Source organism: Gobio gobio (genome assembly GCF_949357685.1).
Source record: "Gobio gobio genome assembly, chromosome: 7".
NCBI lineage: Eukaryota > Metazoa > Chordata > Actinopteri > Cypriniformes > Gobionidae > Gobio > Gobio gobio.
The window spans coordinates 51,271,631-51,291,064 of record NC_137103.1 but is presented as its reverse complement, the minus strand read 5'-3'; the positions used below and the strand labels follow the sequence as shown (position 1 = coordinate 51,291,064).

The 19,434-nt window shown below is 39.0% G+C and overlaps 1 protein-coding gene across 1 annotated transcript in view; it reads left to right on the top strand.

Annotated features, from left to right (window-relative positions):
• xirp2b (xin actin binding repeat containing 2b) overlaps positions 1-19,434 on the top strand; it is a 75,408-nt gene that overhangs the window by 36,294 nt on the left and 19,680 nt on the right. The window contains exon 3 of the mRNA XM_079821413.1: positions 5,381-5,509. Coding sequence (XP_079677539.1) covers positions 5,381-5,509 — 129 coding nt within the window. The remainder of the gene's footprint in view (positions 1-5,380; positions 5,510-19,434) is intronic.

Below are 19,434 nucleotides of genomic sequence, written 5' to 3'. Positions count from 1 at the left end.
ATGCTGGGTTAAAAACAACCCAAGTTGGGTTGAAAATGGACTAACCCAGCCATTGGGTTGTTTTAAGCAAACATTTAACCCAACAGCTGGGTTAAAACAACCCAATTGTTGGGTTAAAACAACCCATTCACTGGGTTAAAACAACCCAATTAGCATTTTTTAGAGTGTATTTAATGAGACAGCAGTGTATTCACAATGTATCTATTTTTCATCTTTATTATTGGCAGAAAAAACAACAACTCCTTTTTTGTCAGCAGGATTAACACTAAATGAGGTAAACTTAAAGACTTAACTTTTTGCAATATTGTGCACTTTTTCTTCTCCCGATGACAGAAAGCAACATAGGCCTAGTTTCAAAGACAGGGTTTAGATCAAGCCAGGACTTAGGTCTTAGTTCAATTAGGACATTTAGGGCCAGATTTACTAAAAAGGACAAATTAGCGTGAGCGTGCAATTCCAAAAATGCGCTGATGGGAGTGGAAAGTTCTGCTCGTGATCTACTGACGACACGCCAATGAAAGAACACACACGCAGTCGGATCGTTTCCATAATGACCAACACAATCTACCAGTTAGCGTCTGGTTTAAGACATGCTTTTTTTGGGTGGTAAATAATAACGCAAATACCAGTAAATTGACAAGCACAAACCTTAGTAAATCACATTGTGTGATTCATTTAAATACTCTCCTCCCATAAATACTGTGTCTGAAAGGGAAACTCCTACAAATGCGTATGTAATAAGGTCAGCCACTAAAAAAAACCCTGTCCACGCCTTTTAAGCGCTTTTCACTGCGTGTCTTTAGTGAATCCTGACAGTCGTTTTTAACACCAAAAGAGGATTTGCGCTGGAGCAAGCTGTTAGTAAATCTGGCCCTTATGTATCTTTTATGAACATGCCTTAGAAAGAAAAATTACTGGCGTGCATCTTGAGTCAAAACAATGACAGTGACATATTTTAAGTGCAAGTTGCTTTCAGTTAAAACAGCTCAAACATGCATTTTAGTCTGGGACTAGCTTAAAGGGGTGATGAATTGAGAAATCAACTTTCCTTTGAGCCTTTGATATATAAAAGTTAATTGTGATATAAGAATATCCTGTACGTTTCAGAGCTGAAAACGTCCTTGTTAGTCAAAGAAAAGCTTTTATAGACTCCAGGCCCAGAAAACGAGAGCTCTCACAATATGTCGACCATTGACGTAATACGACGCAGAAGCACCGCCTCAAGCCAGCCCACTGACTCGTGGAGATAAACGATGCGGAATCGATTGTAAACAAGACATATTGAGATTAAAACACAATGCTGTGCCTTCTATATTGGATCCGACAGGAGCGGTGCAACACACTTATGTGAGTAAAACATGTTTTTTATATGTGTCAGTATTGCATTGTTACAGATCGTTTGATATCTATTGATTACATACCTTAGCACGCGGTCACAGGCTGGAGAAGGTGTTATTGGTTCATTCGTGATCAGACTCGGACTTGTAATGCCAGCTCGCAAAGCCCAAAGTTCAGACGGGCTATCACGCGCGTGTGTTTGTGTGTGCGTGCGGTTCACGGTTATATTCACCGATGATCGGACGAAATGATACAGAGATAACATTCCAATCAATCGCGGGTGGATGAGAGATAAATCATTGTGTTTGTTTGATAAAAACATTTCGCGAGCCCTGGCTGTGGGCTGGGCGATTCGTTCCGGTTGCCGTTTGCCACACGCTGTCACTGCTCATTAAATATGCAAATCTTATCCAATCTAAGCCATGGGCGTTTACTTCCAAGTTTTCAGTGTGGCGCGCCCATCAAAACAGACCGGTTTTCAGACAGCCTCAAAACCAAGGCAGAAAATACTAGCCTACACTCTAAAAAAAAAAGGTTCTATATTGCACCAAAAATGGTTCTTGGCTCGTAATCATAGGGGAACCTTTTTTAGTGCTATATAGCACCAATTTTGGTGCTTCAGTGGTTCTTCAGAGGTTCTTCAGCGGTTCTTCAGAGGTTCTTCACCGGTTCTTTGACTAAGGTGCTATATAGCACCTCTGAAGAACCGCTGAAGAACCACTGAAGAACCACTGAAGCACCAAAATTGGTGCTATATAGCACTAAAAAAGGTTCCCCTATGATTACGAGCCTTTTTTTTTAGAGTGTATTACTTATTCATTATGATGTTTTTGAATGTAAAAACCATGCAAACGTCATAAGTTTACCTCAGACAACAGTATAAAAAAATAAAAAAGCCAGTTCATGACCCCTTTAAGTCTGGTCTGTGAAACCGGAGGTTAATGTCCTTGACACTCCAAAGCCAGTGTTACTGTTGGTGATGGGGCCGAATGCCTCTGCACACCCCAACAGAGAGGTCATGTGCGTGTACAGTGACATCATTGTTTTCTGTGGCTTTCTGACAGTGTGATAGTGAAATGTGTTGATGGGTAACCAGTGGGAGTTCAGAACCTCTCCGGGAACCCAATTCCCTCCGTCTCTTTCTGTCTTTGGCTAGCTGCTAAAAACAGCACTGCACGTCCACTCTGTGCCCAGTTGAGGTCAGATCCCTACAGGAGGGTCGAAAGTACAGCAAAGTTATTGTTCACGGCTTTAGTACAAGATAAAAGACACCTATAGTTTTTTGTGGAACAATGTCGACTCATTCCTCAGTGTTGAGAGGGCAAAAAATGTGGTTAAGTAAGGCACTCAAAAGTTTGGGGTTGGTAAGATTTTTTTATATATTTTTGAAAAAAGAAGAAGCCTCTTATGCTCACCAAGGCTGAATTTATTAAATTAAAACACTGTAAAATTGTGAAATATTATTACAATTATAATAAGAGTTTTCTATTTGAATATATAATAAAAATGTAATTTATTCCTGTGATCAAAGCTGAATATTCAGCATCATTACTCCAGTCTTCAGTGTCACATGATCCTACAGAAATCATTCTGATATGATGATTTAATGCTCAAGAAACATTTCTGATTATTATCAGTGTTGAAAACAGTTGAGCTGCTTCATATTGTTGTTGTGGAAACCGTGTTACATTTTTTCCAGGATTCTTTGAATAGAAAGTTCAAAAGAACAGCATTTATTTGAAATATAATTATTTTGTAGCATTATGAATGTCTTTTTAGTTGAGTAGATGTTTTTTTTTTTGCAGCAGTTAATTAATGAACCAAAACGAGATAAATGAGCATGAGAAAAACAAAACACAAATTAGACTCATTATAAATTGTTCTTTTATTCACAAAACTCATTTATTCACAAAAAAAACATGTCATGTTAGCTATTGCTGTCAGGCAGTAAACTCTATATATATTAAAAATAAATGTTTCTGTGTTTTAATGGTCATGGCAGGAGGTATACATCAAATAATGGAAAAGATTGTTATAACCAGGCAGATGCAATATAGTCAAGAGCACTTACATCATTTTAAAGGGCCGATTCAGTGGTGGAGTGACACTGTACACTCCAAACAAAAATGGTGCTAAATAGCACTAAAAGTGGCTAATTGGCTTGTAATCATAGGGGAACCACTTTAAGCGCTATACAGCACCTTTGTCAAATGGTGCTATGTAGAACCATATAACCACCCCATTCTCCTCCTTAGATTTTAGATGTGTTATTCCACTCTCATATGTTTGCTTAGAATGGGAATTTACTACAATGACAAAAGCTGCTTTGAATCACTGATGCTTTTCTGAGGTCAAAAAGTCTTGTGTGGGGGCCATGGAATATTTCCTTTTAGATGGGCCTTGGGGGGAAAATGTATTTCCAGAAGATAATTTTCTCAGCACTGTATGTTCTTTAATGTTTTTTTTTTAATCCTTTCTCCAACTAAACTAAGAGATTAAGAGCGAGTTAGAGAACATTTAAAGAACTACACTATATTGGCAAAAGTTTTTGGACGCCTGCCTTTACATGCACATGAACTTGACATCCCATTATTAATCTGTAGGGTTTAATATGGAGTTGGCCCACCCTTTGCAGCTCTAACAGCTTCAACTCTTCTGGGAAGGCTTTCCACAAGGTTTAGGAGTGTGTTTATGGGGATTTTTGACCATTCTTCTAGAAGTGCATTTGTGAGCTCAGGCACTGATGTTGGACGAGGAGGCCTGGCTCACAGTCTCCGCACTAATTCATCCCAAAGGTGTTCTATGGGGTTGAGGTCAGGACTCCACACCAAACTTGCTCATCCATGTCTTTATGGACCTTGCACTGGTGCGCAGTCATGTTGGGACAGGAAGGGGCCATCCCCAACTGTTCCCACAAAGTTGGGAACATGAAATTGTCCAAAATGTCTTGGTATGCTGAAGCATTAAGAGTTCCTTTCACTGGAACTAAAGGGCCAAGCCCAACCCCTGAAAAACAACCCCACACCATAATCCCCTTTGTATTGCACTTGGTGATGTAAGGCTTGGATGAGCTGCTCGGCCATGGAAACCCATTCCATGAAGCTCTACACACTGATCTTGAGTTAATCTGAAGGCCACATGGCGTTTGGAGGTCTGTAGCTATTGACTCTGCAGGAAGTTGGCGACTTCTGCGCACTGTGACCCTCAGCATGTGCTGACCCCGCTCTGTGATTTTATGTGGCCCACCACTTCATGTCTGAGTTGTTGTTGTTCCCAATTGCTTCCACTTTGTTATAATACCACTATCAGTTGACCTTGGAATATTTAGTAGTGAGGAAATGTCATGAATGGACTTATTGCACAGGTGGCAACTGATCACGCTTGAGTTCACTGAGCTCCTGAGGGCGACCCATTCTTTCACAAATGTAGAAGCATGTCCATGCCTAGTGCTTGATTGTATACACCTTTGGCCACTGTACTGTATGTCTGCTGTATCCTACATCTAACACTTAGAAATGGTTTTCAATATGAATTGAGTTGAATGAATGAATTGGTTTTCAATTGCAAATTGCATTCAATATTCAATCATTTTGTGGTGCATTTTTGCCATTTATTGAATTGCATTATTAATTAAGTGAAGCAGGCACTGAAACAAAGCAGAAGGCATGTGCACATGGACAACAATTCATTGACGTCAGTGCGGAAGGGTTAACAGGAATTTCTGAGTAAATGAAACCTCTCAATATCAGGGCCACAGACAGGATGCCATGCAAATAAGACTGTCATGCAAAATCTTAAAATGTTATTGTGTAAAGCCACAGAGATAATGGGATAAAGGCTGGAATCTGTGCTTCTGTGTGTGCGCGTAAGCCACATTGTCTCATGAATATATGAATATTTTTGTTCGATGGTGGATGAAGACGAGAGACAAGTGATCACACTTTCCCTCCCATAATCTTGCAGCTCTAGTAAAAGCATACATCTGCTTAGCATCATTTTTCAACGCAGGTTGTCACTCTGTCTTTGTCTCTTTCTTCATCAGGTCATGGAGGACGCAGAGGTTTGTTCCCTGCCTGGAGGCCTGGCCAGCGTCCGTAGACAGTTTGAGAGCGAGAGCATGTCTTCAGCTCACACGGTCACCCAGATTCACCACACAAACAGATCTGTGCAGGTCAGTGTTGGAAGCTACTTGGAAACTGTTAGATTGTACTTATTCAAATAACTATACATGTACTTACCATTGAGTTATGGTTAGGGTTAGGGTTAGTTACTTGTAATGATGCATAATTTATTCTTATTACTATAGTAAGTACATGTAGTCATTTATAACTACGTCACCTTAGCTCAGAGCCTAACTCCACCCACTGACAATTTGTGAAAAATGCTGGAAAAGTGGGCAGAGCCCAGCGGAGACAGAGGGGACGAACCAAGGGCGGGGCTGAGCGGGGGGCATGCACCTGAGACCCGCAGTGACGGATTGATTGACAGCTGTCAGACTCGCAAAGATGGAGAATGACTGGAGTGACGCTAGTAGCTTTGCAACAGAGCGGTCATTCGAAGTAGAGGACTTTTCTCCTCCACCTTCACCTGCAGTGGAGGAGGGTGAATTGTCTGTAGACACAGGGCCAGAGCATTATCAATGCGAGCCGCTGGCTCAAACTGTGTTAACTCCCGATGCCGACGATGCTAGCGAAGCAACAGCGCAAGTGAGAATGACCTAATCTATGAACAGTCAAATCCTTATACTGAATGCCACTAGAAATAGATCAGTATTTCCATTCAAATAACCTGATTCAATAAGCAGTGCAGGACCAATAAGTTCAAACCTAATAGCTTATTATAAACCGATTTCCTCAAATAAAAGTTAGACTATATACGCCAGCGCGTTACGGTATTGTTGTTCGCTACCACGGCAACCACTTGCGTGTCAAGGTTTGAAAGCGCGTCTCATGTATGAAAAGTATCTGTACACATGATGGGCGGGAAAAATATTGCAAGAAAAGCCTGACGTGTACTAGTGATGCGCGGGTCGGCTTTTTTTCCAACCCGCGGGTCCTGCTTTTATGAAATTATTTGGCCCGCCCCAGCCCGCACCGCACCAGTGTATAAATTTTAAAACCCGCCCCGCCCCGCCCCGCATCCGCGACCATTAATCATAAATCAGGTCATATTAATAACAAGATAATGATAAAGATTTTCAACCTTTAATTTTCACCAAAGTAGCGTTTTTATTTCAGATTTGTATAGGCAGTTTATAGCCTACGCTACATAACCACTAAACTTTTGTTTTATTTAGCACACAGAAATGTTCATAGCGTGTTTACATTCGCTGTGCAAATAAAGAATGGCGTCCACTGTACCAGGGTTTAATCTATTTCGGCTAGACTCCAGCACCTCGTCTTCCATCTTCACTTTTATCTCTCCGTTTTTGTTGTCGTGGCTGCCGGTGGTGGGAGCTGCTCGGCGCGCAGCTGTCATGACGTGCCGCGTGATGCCAAAGGCTTGGGGACATCATGCAAGTTACGTTGCTACGGCTTTCATATTGTAACCTTATCAAAAAAACCTAATAAAATATGAAAATAGATACTCCCAAATATTTTATATAGGCTATAGGGAATTGCAGGCAACATACATAGATTTTTTTATTTTGTTTTTAATGACCCGCCCCAACCCGCCCCGCAAATAAGTGAAGATTTCTTAACCCGCCCCAACCCGACCCGCAGGTTACCCGCGGGGCCCGCGGGTTATGAGACGACCCGCGCATCACTAACGTGTACTGACAACTGCATTATTTAACAGCATTTTCTTCATTAGAATGTTGATAGCAAGTGTCAAGTAAGTTTCATTTATAATGTTTCTACTTCATGTAACATGAGAGTTCATACTGGAGTGAAGCCGTTCTCATGTGATCATTGCGGGAAAACATTTCTTACTATGCGTTCACACCGCCGCCGGCGAGAGCGTCAAAGTGGTCAGAAGTCATTAATCCGCAGTCTATACTCTCGAGGACTGAGCAGGTTCTGCTCGATCATCTTCACTAAAATGTTCTGGGTCTGATTCGAGCTCATATGGTTTTATTGACGCCGTTGTTTCTAATACTGAACAGCCTCCGGTAAGGTAAGGGGCGTGACGTTTCCGACGTGCACTGCGGTTAGCGAATCACAACACACTGGGCCAGCTAACCAATCAGAGCCCACTGCGTATTTTTGAGGGACTGGCTTTATACAACCCGGAAAGCATCAGACCGTTTTACAAGGAGGGACAGAGCAGTGTAGAATAAAGGTCAAATATATGAAAAATAAGGCAATTTTTTTTAAAACGAAGCATGAACACATGTTACAGTGCAGCCCACAAACACAGTCAAGCCTTCAAAAGAATGTGTTTTACCACCCCTTTAAGAGGGAAGCATTTAGACGTTTTTACACCATATGTTGTAGAATTAAAACACTTTATACCCGAATGTCAAAACATTTACTCGAATCAATGAACAGCATTAATAAAGCCCCAGTCTTGCAGATCATTAACTAAAAAAAGTTGGTTTAGGGTTTAGTTTCCCTTTAAAAAAGAAATGAATACTTTTATTTAGGACCCATTCAATGAATCAAAAGTGTCAGTAAAAACATTTGTAATTTTACAAAAGATATCTCTTTCAAATAAATGCTGTTCTTTTGAGCTTTCTATTCATCAAAGAATCCAGTTTCCACAAACATATTAAGCAGCACATCTGTTTTAACTGTTTTCACTGTTTTCAAATAATAAGAAATGTAATAAGAATAACAGATGATCAAAGCAAATATTCTGAAACAACAAATAATGTTTCACAACATATTATTTTCATAATAAATAATATTTCACAATATATTAAAATAGAAAATAGTTATTTTAAATGATATTTATCAGTGTTTTGATCAGATAAATGCAGCCTTATTGAGCATAAGCAACTTTTCAAAAAACATTAAAACGTCTTACCATCCCCAAACTTTTTAACATTCAGATAAAAGCAAGCAAGCAAGCAATCTAGTTTTGATGAATCACAATGTTTTGCATGCATATGCAACACAACAGTTTGTTGAATATGAACGTGCAGGCTTTGTTGGAGAAAAATTAACACAAAATTCACAAAGTGATTTTTAATTTTTCTGGCATGATTTGCGGATGTACTGGAGAACACAATCAGCTGGTTTTTATATATTTTTTCAATAATATTTTATATGTTATTTTATATATAATTATATTTAATATTTTTCTTCATACCACATATGAAATGCTACACTCTCACAGTATATGCCTGCCAATATTTATATGAAAGAATTATTTTCTAAAATGCATTTGAGATGCAGTCATTTTGTCTTTGACTCGCTGCCATACAGCATCTTTTGAAAAAATAAATGAATTTTAATGTCATACTAAAGTGTCACACATCATTACACACATATCAGTTTAGTTTCTACCCAGGCGATTTATAGCACTAGAATTGTGACTGAACATAAAGAAGATCACACGTCTCTTTTCTTCAGCTTTTTAGTGCTTTTGTACATTTTAAAGTCCCAAACTAATCCTTCTTTTGTTTTCCATTCTACTCTGTAATTTTAACATTGAGTCTCGGATGCAAAATTATTCAAATTCAATAAAAAAATTCTCAGCAGTTTCAGTGTATGGGGGAAAAAAACTGTCCCACAATGATTTAATACGGACTGCAATTCCATTCCCTTGAATTCAGAGCACTTATGTTGGATGGCTGGCATCCATAATTGTGCTAGTTTTAGTTCTGGTGCAGGTATTAGACGCTATACAAGCATGCATGCAATTTCCATTCAAGCAAAAAAAGTCTTCTGGTGTAAAACAGGGTGGGTGTGCATGGACTTTTGCAATGAGATTAATCCTCTTACAGCTGACCTTACACGAAAACCCCAAATCTGACACAATAACAAGTCAAATCTGTACCCATCCGAACCCTCTCGTATCTGCATAGATTCTCCCAAGCTTCTGAGGCTCATTAGCATAGGCACATGCTAATATTATGCATGCAGCGCTTGCCTCTGAAAAAATCAGATACTGCTTGCAGTGAGAGAAGTAGAATGGAGATAAATTTTGGTCACAGTCTGTGTAATCCAACTCTGCCGATCCAAATTGAATCCAGTCCACCCATCCATACCAGTGAGTCTGAGCGTGAGCTGCTCCCCTGCAGGGATGGGGTGGCTTCGGCTCAATGAGAGAGGAAAAAAATCAGACCGAGAATGGCAGGAGAAAGTGGGAGATGTGCTCTCATCAAACCAGCACTGAAGTTAAAGCAATGGCTCTCGAACTCAAACTGTGGCATGTGACGTGAATCTGCCAATGTAGTCACATCATTTTCAATGTCTCATTGCTAATTTCTGGTTGATGTACAACAACCATATGCATTGCCTGCTTTGGTTTTTCTTCAGTGTGGGATGCTAATCAGGGGTGCGTTTCCCAAAAACATCATTAGCCAACTATGGTCACAAGTTCCGTCGCTATCCTATCAGTATAGTTCAACAAGTCTGTGTTTCCTGAAACCATTGTTCCAACGAACATTCGCAAACAGCATCGCAGACTTGCGTGGTTGGAACGACTACTCTCGACCTGTGGTTAAGAGCAAGGCCGTAACCATGACTTGAACATTGGGGGGGACCAATTTTTTTTAATTTTTATAAAGCATAAAGAAACACAAAAGTAAAAGAAATTCTAGGGCTTATTCTAGTCGGGAAATAATCATTTTGGGACTATTTGCAAATAATATTTGCATTAATTTGCATCAAATATATCGTTAGTCTCAAGATTCTTCCCGTTAGTGAATAAATACATCCATAGATCCTTTAACATTTGAATTTCTTAGTGGTGTGGTGGTAGAATTTTTGTAAACCGTGTCGAAGGTTACAGGTTCTAATCCGCCCTCATATAGGTTTTTTCTTTCATCAAAGATGTTCAATGATTGTATATTTTGTGTTTTGTGATTTCACCGGAAAGAATAGAGTCCCCGTAATGGCATTAAACGATAGATTGACGCGCTCATCTGTGTGAAGACTGTGAACGAGCCAAAAGAGAACATAAACCCGCCTACTTTGATTTGATTGGCCATCTCAATCATTTTGACATTGACGAGCGCCATTAGACCTGAGGCAGACCAGACTAAAAATTTGACTTTTCCTAACATACAGAGCGCTGCATAATGGAGTACAGGAGAGCAGTGCAAGAATTTCAAATATGGGGGGGACAATTTGGCCATTTCTAATTATTGGGGGGGACTTATCCCCCTCAGTGTCTATGGTGGTTACGGCCCTGGTTAAAAGGATAGTTTCTTGTTTGCATGACATGTGGACTTAATAGATCCTTATCTTGAGCAAAATAAGCAAGCTGACATTTAGTGCAATCTATATCTTTTATTTCAAATGCATACAAATGTCATTTATGTCTTTTAGTTTGTAAACCTTACCTTAGTTTGTGCACCTTTTTTGGAAGAGTGCCCATGTGCGTACGTGCTCTAGTACAGAAGAACGAGCCTATTTTAATCTGGAAATAAAGCAAAATAACTGAGAAAAATAAGAATTATTCCTCAGGTGCCATGTCCATAATTTATAGCAAAAAAATCTAGCATGAATTCAATCTCAAATTAATTCATTAAAAGCAGTTATTACTCCGCTACCTCTGTGACATCATTAAAGCAACACGCCGACTTTTGGGGACTTAAGCTTATTCACAGAATACACACCATTCTCATCTCCGTGCGTGCCATAACTCTGTCTGACGCACCCACTGCTAGCCTAGCTTAGCACAAAGACTGGAGGTAAATGGCTCCAGCTAGCCAACTGCTCAAGTTTGTCCAGATAAATTAAGACTGTGATGTTTTAATGAGCAGTGAATGTTGAACAACAGTAATCTGGGGTCGTCGGTGATCTTTGACACAACAAGTGTATTGCCCATGGTTAGTTCATGTTAGTTAATACATTAACTAATATTAACTAATGAAAACTTATTGTAAAGTGTTGCCGTAAAAAGTAGATATTTCCCTACAAAAGCACCTCCTTTCTATATAAATTGGGCTCATTATAGATATTCACAAAGCTTGTTTATTCACAAAAAGCATTATTCACCTTCAGCAATTAATGTTAGCTATCGCTGTCAGACAGTAAACTCTATATTTAAGAGGAATGTTTTACTGGTTTCGATTCATTTATGTTCAATTTAACCTCAAATCACAAGATATTGATTTGCAATTTGACTTGGAAGGACAGGAAGAGGAATTCAACAAGGAAATCCAACAAACACATTACAGAAATTAAGCTGACAATTTGTAATTTCTTTGAAAAAAAGAAAGCTTTTCATAAGAGGGAAGATTTAAAGGGTTAGTTTACCCTTAAAAAAGTTATATTAAAAAAAGTCCAGGCTCTTCCAAGCTTTATAATGGCAGTGAATGGTTGCCTCGTTTTATGAAGTCCATAAAAGTGCATCTCTCCATCATATAACTGCTCCACACGGCTCCGGGGGCTTAATTAGGGTGAGTAAATCATGGGCTAATTTTCATTTTTGGGTGAACTAACCCTTTTAAACCACAGTGACCTTCGAAATATGTACTTTGAAGTAGGGATGCAAACGGTTAATCGATTATCGATTAATTGTCGACAAGAAGAGTAAATTAAATTAATTGTCAGTTAATTGAACATTGCGAACGTGACAAGAGATTCTCGCAGGCGGCGAGAGACCCGACACAAACTTGAGGTGGCAAAAAAGAAACGAAACATGATGCGGTCAAAACGGAGTGGAGTGTGGGAGCATTTCAAATTAATTAATGATGACAAAGACGCCGGTAAACTTTGTAAACTTTGCGTTACTACGATTTAGTACAACAGCTCTACGAGCTCCACCTTCTTAACTTGCATGCAGCTGTGTTGCAGGGAGTAAGTCTGTCACCTTCACAACCTACAATCGCTGCTGTGGTGGGAAGGCGAGTATGTGACCACAGGAAAGCGGTCTGTTCTAAGGGACGCCCTCTAATTTTACTGTCACCTTCCTCAGGGATGATTTAAGTTGTGTTCAGTTCTATATTTGAAGTTTAAGATTCTAGTAATATTACTGTTACCTTTCTCAGACCAAGGGGGATTATAAATACTGCTGCTAATGTTCAAGTTTTTCATATAAGTAATTTACCAGATAGATTATTATATCTAGGCTTAATATAGTGTAGGCTAAGCCTACATATAGATTTTTATTTAACATTTATTTTATGTTGCTTAATGTTTCTCATGCAACAGGTGAGCCAGTGCACAATTATTTTTTATGTATTTAAATTTTCTGTGCATAATTTATTTTGTTAAACTACATAAATGCCATTATCTGTACCGTATCCCAACTGTTACAATAAAACATCAATTGAGCAAAATAACATGCATTTTTATTCAGTATATAAGCAATATTTCGCTTTTTATGTTAAAGACACTATTGATACCGTGAGAAATTTACATTCTCAGGAAAATAGCCGCTTATCAGTTAATCGTTAATCGATCGATAAGGTCCATCCGTCCTTCGGATGAGATGTTAAACTGAGGTCCTGACTCTCTGTGGTCATTAAAAATCCCAGGATGTCCTTCGATAAAGAGTAGGGGTGTAACCCCGGCATCCTGGCCAAATTTGCCCATTGGCCCCTCTCCATCATGGCCTCCTAATCATCCCTAAATACAGATTGGCTTCATCACTCTGTCTCCTCTCCACCAATCAGCTGGTGTGTGGTTGGCGTTCTGGCGCAATATGGCTGCCGTCGCATCATCCAGGTGGATGCTGCACATTGGTGGTGGTTGAGGAGATTCCCCCTTCTATATGTAAAGCGCTTTGAGTGCCTAGAAAAGCGCTATATAAATGTAACAAATTATAATTAATTAATCAACTATCGATTAATGCAGTGTTTCCCAACCTTTTTTCAGTCATGGCACCCTTTGAAAATGTTCTCCATTTTGTGGCACCCCCTCGCATACGTTACGCTAGGGGTGGTTTGTGTCACGGTTTTAGGTTCACCGTTTCGGTACGGTTCAGTATTTGCTATGTTCAGGGAAAAAAGGACTACTATCAAATAAAAATAAAGAAAATAATAAGAACAAATAATTTAAATACAAGCAGCAGCACAAATAAATACTATTGAGCAAAGATAGGCCTACTAATAAAATAAACTATGCTTTTCAGGTTTTTCAGGTACGTCTAAAATACAGGTACAGAAATTGATATTTGGCTGTATAAATCAAAGATTAATCCTATTAAACTTACAAAAGCTATCCAATCAAGAGCAGTGAGTTATGTCCTTGTCTTTTGTTGTTTGACATTAAACAGACAGCAGTAAAGGCTACTGCCCCTTTAAGACCTAATGCACGGATATGCGTCATCTTTCTTTACTGTATAAAGTTTACTTAAGGCATATACAGACTATGTCTGCTAGAATACTCATCAAGATGGACATGTTGATGTCCGTTCAAGAGCAAGACTTGAAAGAGAGAACTCAATATTTGCGCGCTTTGAGACGTGTGCGCTTTCGGATGAGTGCACAGAGACACAATTTTCTCACAGCGCGCGCGACTTCTCATTCGCGTGTTCTGGCACTACACCCAGGTGATGACGGTGAAAATGACCGATGGTCATATTCGAACATGCGGCAGCACTCGCATGCATTGCACAAAGTTTACAAAGAGAGAATTATTTGAAAAATTTATATATACACTCACCTAAAGGATTATTAGGAACACCTGTTCAATTTATCATTAATGCAATTATCTAATCAACCAATCACATGGCAGTTGCTTCAATGCATTTAGGGGTGTGGTCCTGGTCAAGACAATCTCCTGAACTCCAAACTGAATGTCAGAACGGGAAAGGAAGGTGATTTAAGCAATTTTGAGCATGGCATGGTTGTTGGTGCCAGACGGGCAGTATTTCACAATCTGCTCAGTTACTGGGATTTTCACGCACAACCATTTCTAGGGTTTACAAAGTGGTGTGAAAAGGGAAAAACATCCAGTATGCGGCAGTCCTGTGGGCGAAAATGCCTTGTTGATTCTAGAGGTCAGAGGAGAATGGGCCGACTGATTCAAGCTGATAGAAGAGCAACTTTGACTGAAATAACCACTCGTTACAACCGAGGTATGCAGCAAAGCATTTGTGAAGCCACAACACGCACAACCTTGAGGCGGATGGGCTCACACAGCAGAAGACCCCACCGGGCACCACTCATCTCCACTACAAATAGGAAAAAGAGGCTACAATTTGCACAAGCTCGCCAAAATTGGACAGTTGAAGACTGGAAAAATGTTGCCTGGTCTGATGAGTCTCAATTTCTGTTGAGACATTCAGATGGTAGAGTCAGACTTTGGCGTAAACAGAATGAGAACATGGATCCATCATGCCTTGTTACCACTGTGCAGGCTGGTGGTGGTGGTGTAATGGTGTGGGGGATGTTTTCTTGGCACACTTAGTGCCAATTGGGCATCGTTTAAATGCCACGGCCTACCTGAGCATTGTTTCTGACCATGTCCATCCCTGTATGACCACCATGTCCCCATCCTCTGATGGCTACTTCCAGCAGGATAATGCACCATGTCATCAAAGCTCAAATCATTTCAAATTGGTTTCTTGAACATGACAATGAGTTCACTGGACTAAAATGGCCTCCACTGTCACCAGATCTCAACCCAATAGAGCATCTTTGGGATGTGGTGGAACGGGAGCTTCGTGCCCTGGATGTGCATCCCACAAATCTCCATTAACTGCAAGATGCTATCCTATCAATATGGGCCAACATTTCTAAAGAATGCTTTCAGCACCTTGTTGAATCAATGCCACGTAGAATTAAGGCAGTTCTGAAGGCGAAAGGGGGTCAAACACAGTATTAGTATGGTGTTCCTAATAATCCTTTAGGTGAGTGTATATTTGAAGGACTTGATTTGCATCCCTACTTTGAAGGTAAAAATGTAACGAGTACAAATTTTTCTTATTTTACATTTTTTGCCTTGAAGATAAAATAGAATACAAACACACCTCTTTTATATGCTAATTATTATAGGTATTCACAAAGCATTATCTACCTTTCTTCAAAACAGAATAATGCAAAATTTGAGGTGATAAATGTTCTTCTGTTTTTCCTCAACATTACATCTGCTAGATTTCCTGAGGGTTACGTTTAAAAGAGCTTTTTGACTCTAAAAATGCTGGATTCAGGTTTTAGTTTTGAGAATTGAAAATGAAACAGTCTGACAGACGGGAGGAGAAAAGGCTTGAATGAGCACTCAATCTTTTTTTGTTGCATTTCCTTTTAAAACAGGAAGTTAGAGTTATTTTTCAAAAGCCCTTTTTAATAACCAGTAGCATTAGGTTATATCACTGATTTGCTATCTGCTATTCAAAGTCAAGTGATACTGGGAGGAAAGACACTCTTATTCTTGATACTGTAGCATTTGATTGGCCAAAGAATTTTGTACACATCACTGAGCAGCAGTAGGGATGGGCAAAAGTGATCGAGTACTCGAGTACTTTTTGACATTAATTTTCGTAACAGTCTAAAAATAGTTTCATATCTCCATGAGTACTCGAGTACTCATTTTTTGGATCAGATTGACAAAAATTCCCATCCCTATGCAGCACATGATGTCACCAGCACTTTTGGTTTGTTTCCTGAAAAATATATTTTGTGAACTTTTTGAAGCATGTTAGCTTATGCTTATAATATTTTTAATAAATTGTTGTTAAATTGTATTCGTTTCATGATTTCATGACTGCTTTTTGATTACTAAAATGTAATTTGAATATTAAAATGGAGTCCCAAAAAAGAAAACAGAAAAAATGCTGGGAAAAATTGTAAATAAATAAATAAACGGATTTCTCTGGGCCCTAGTGTAGTTTACTGAACATTAGAATGATTTGCCACATAAAGTTTGGCACTAATCCACAGCTCACAAAGAGAAGCAAGGCATAAATGAAACACACTGAGTAGACAAATGAGAGCATAAGCTGACATTATGTATCATGCCGCAGTTATTCGAGAGAAGGATCAAAGGATTCTGCTGCAGCAGGTCATCTCATTATCCGTGCTTTCTGTTGCTCGTGTGGTGACACTAATTTATTAAACTTGTTTGTGTCTGCATGTTGGGGAGGAGGATGTGTGTATATATTTACACTATATAACTTGCATCACATTATGTGAGTGTTTGGTATGTAGGATGTATTTGTGAGGTTGTTTTTGACCCTTTCTTGGATAATGAGGTCTATGTTTATCTATGTGGAATTCAGACCATCATGCATTTAAAAAGCTTTCTGCTCGGATTATCTAATACAGAACATGTTTAAAAAGTCTTTTTTTGGGGGGGGACAACCACTGTATCTATGCATGGTCTGTCGATATACCATCCCAAACAGCAGGAATATATGGAGAACTAGAAGAGACACTTAAAAATAAATGAAAAAAGTCAATAAAAAATTCTAGAATTGACAGATATTATAGTTTATCAGAATCTTGGGACATGTGGTCTTCACCTCACAACCGGTGGGAAAGAATCCATGAGTCCATGGATGTGATTATTAACGTTACTGTAGTATGAAGCAGAGCAGGACAGAGTGTTGTGGACCTGAACAAGGCCACTTGAGCGATTGTTAATAAGATGGACGCAACACACGCCTCGCGAGCAGCGGGACTTTTATTATGACACAGTTGCCTGGCGCCATTTCCGCTTTTCCAGTCATGAGTCTGAGGTAACGCATCTCTGTTTATCCTATTAGACACATCTGAGTGTGTTGATGATGTGATGCCGTTACTCTGTGCGTTCGCTCGGTGGCTGCTATGACACTTGTTCACACTGCAGTGAGAGTAAAGCGTTTCTGCAAAATAAAACCGGAAACCGAGGGTAACGCAGAAATTACGTAATCGAACGGCGACTCGCTCACACGTCCCGGTTCCTTGGTTAAAATAACATTTTCTCACGATTTACAAATAGTTGGAAACATTACTCAACTGAACTAAAAATATAGCACTGGCCTAGTGGTTTTTGGATATTTTACTGCAAAAATATTACATAGTGCAGCTTTAAGCTCTGACAAATTGCTGTTCTTTATCCTTTTGTCAATCAAGTTAAAGAAAATACCATTGAGTATCAAGTGAACTTTGTCTTTTTTCCAGTTTTCAAATGCTTTTTGTGTGCTTTGAATCAAAGTTTGTAGTGCTGTGATTCATCTCAGAGCCGGTTGGTTTGCTTAATGACTTGGAACTCTTTATTAAAGTGTTTTGATGTCCCTTCATCAGAACGAAAGCCGCTAAAGCAGTAGGCGGTCACTGTTGCGCTGTTGCTTTGAGGAGTGTTTTGGGTCACCTTTGGTTTTAATGATGCAATCAATGTATGTCAGCCATATCTCTTTTAATGATGTGCGTGTGTCGTCTTGTGCGTTTTCGGGTTGTTTTCATGGATTGGTATTGATAACGTCCCTGCTGATGATATCACACTTGTTCATGTACAGCTGCACATGTCTGTGTGTGGGAGTGTGTGTTGGAACAGATTATAACATAACAAAATCTGCTCATCCAAGGGCTAAAGCCATTAAACCTGCCGTTTAACAGTAATTAGCGCTGACTTAATCCTGAAATGGAAAACGAAAATGTACAGATTAATTCTAAATTAATTTGTGTTTAAGTAATGCAGATTTCAGGCAAATATTCATAATGCATTTTTACTTCATTATAGCGTTATTTTACTGAAATAATACAGACAAACCATGTTTGCCTTACAGAATGTGTAGATGGCTGAGATGTGTCATTTAAAACAGTTACAAAACATAACAAAATTTAAGTGTTATGGCTTTTAGTAGAATATGTTGGTCTTACTGATAAGAAGATATGAGCTTTCGAATCTTACAGTCTCTCACTTCCGCCAGTAAGGATCAATTATTTTGATGACATCACTCTGCACTTCAGCTTCTCATCAGATTTTCTGCCCAATCAAATGCTCTCTAGAACCTGAAGCCCCGCCCCTTGCATTATAAATAGACGCTGAAGCTGCGGCTGAAATCGGTCACTTGTTCACACATATACTATTTTCTACATGGTGAATGGCACATAGTGCACTATATAGGGGATAGGGAATGATTCAGACAGTGTAAATATGCTTTCCATTGGGGTGAATGAAGTCTGGTTTCACGTCAGTGTCAGTGAACCACCTCAGCTCCGGTCCAGAGACACAATAGCACAGAGAGGATCATGTGATCGAGTCAGCGCAGAGCATAAAACGTATCGGACCTGTTTGAATTCTGCACAGAAAGCTGTATTTTAAAGCAACATGAAGGAGATCAGGAGGAGAAACGGTTAGAGATTAGGAGGAAACTGCAGCTTTACTGAGCTCAACGGCTCTGGCTGAGCTGTGATATAAACTAAACGCTATTGGCTGTTTTTAAAAAAGGGAGGAGCTGTTCGATATGTCCTGCCCTGTCTTCCTTTTTTTTTTTCTACATTGTATAATGCTACGCGTTTCAAGACACTTCAGTGGGCCTTAAAGTATGTGGGTTTTATTTCCAAATTTTTAAACATTTGCCTCTATAATTATGATGATAAGTTATACCATTTTGAGAAAAGATCCTGCAGCATTTTTCTACTCTGATATCTTTTTGTCTAATGCAATGTAATTCATACATTACCGATCAAAAGTTTAAAATCGTTAAGAAAGAAGTCTCTTCTGCTCATCAAGGCTGCATTTATTTGATCAAATGTACATTATATTGTGTAATATTATTACAATTTAAAATAACTGTTTTCTGTTTTAATATATTTTAAAATGTAATTTATTCCTGTGATGGCAAAGCTGTCTTTTCAGTCTTTGATGAATAGAAAGTTCAAAAGAACAGCAATGATTTGAACTAGAAATCTTTATTATTATAATTGTTATTTTAAATTGTAATAATATTTCACAGTATTACTGTTTTGCTGTATTTTTGATCAAATAAATGCAGCCTTGGTGAGCAGAAGAGACTTCTTTCAAAAACGTAATCTTAATTATTCCAAATTCTGACTGGTAGTGTACATTTTAAGTGTTATTTAATTGTCTAAATACTTTTTGGAGAAAG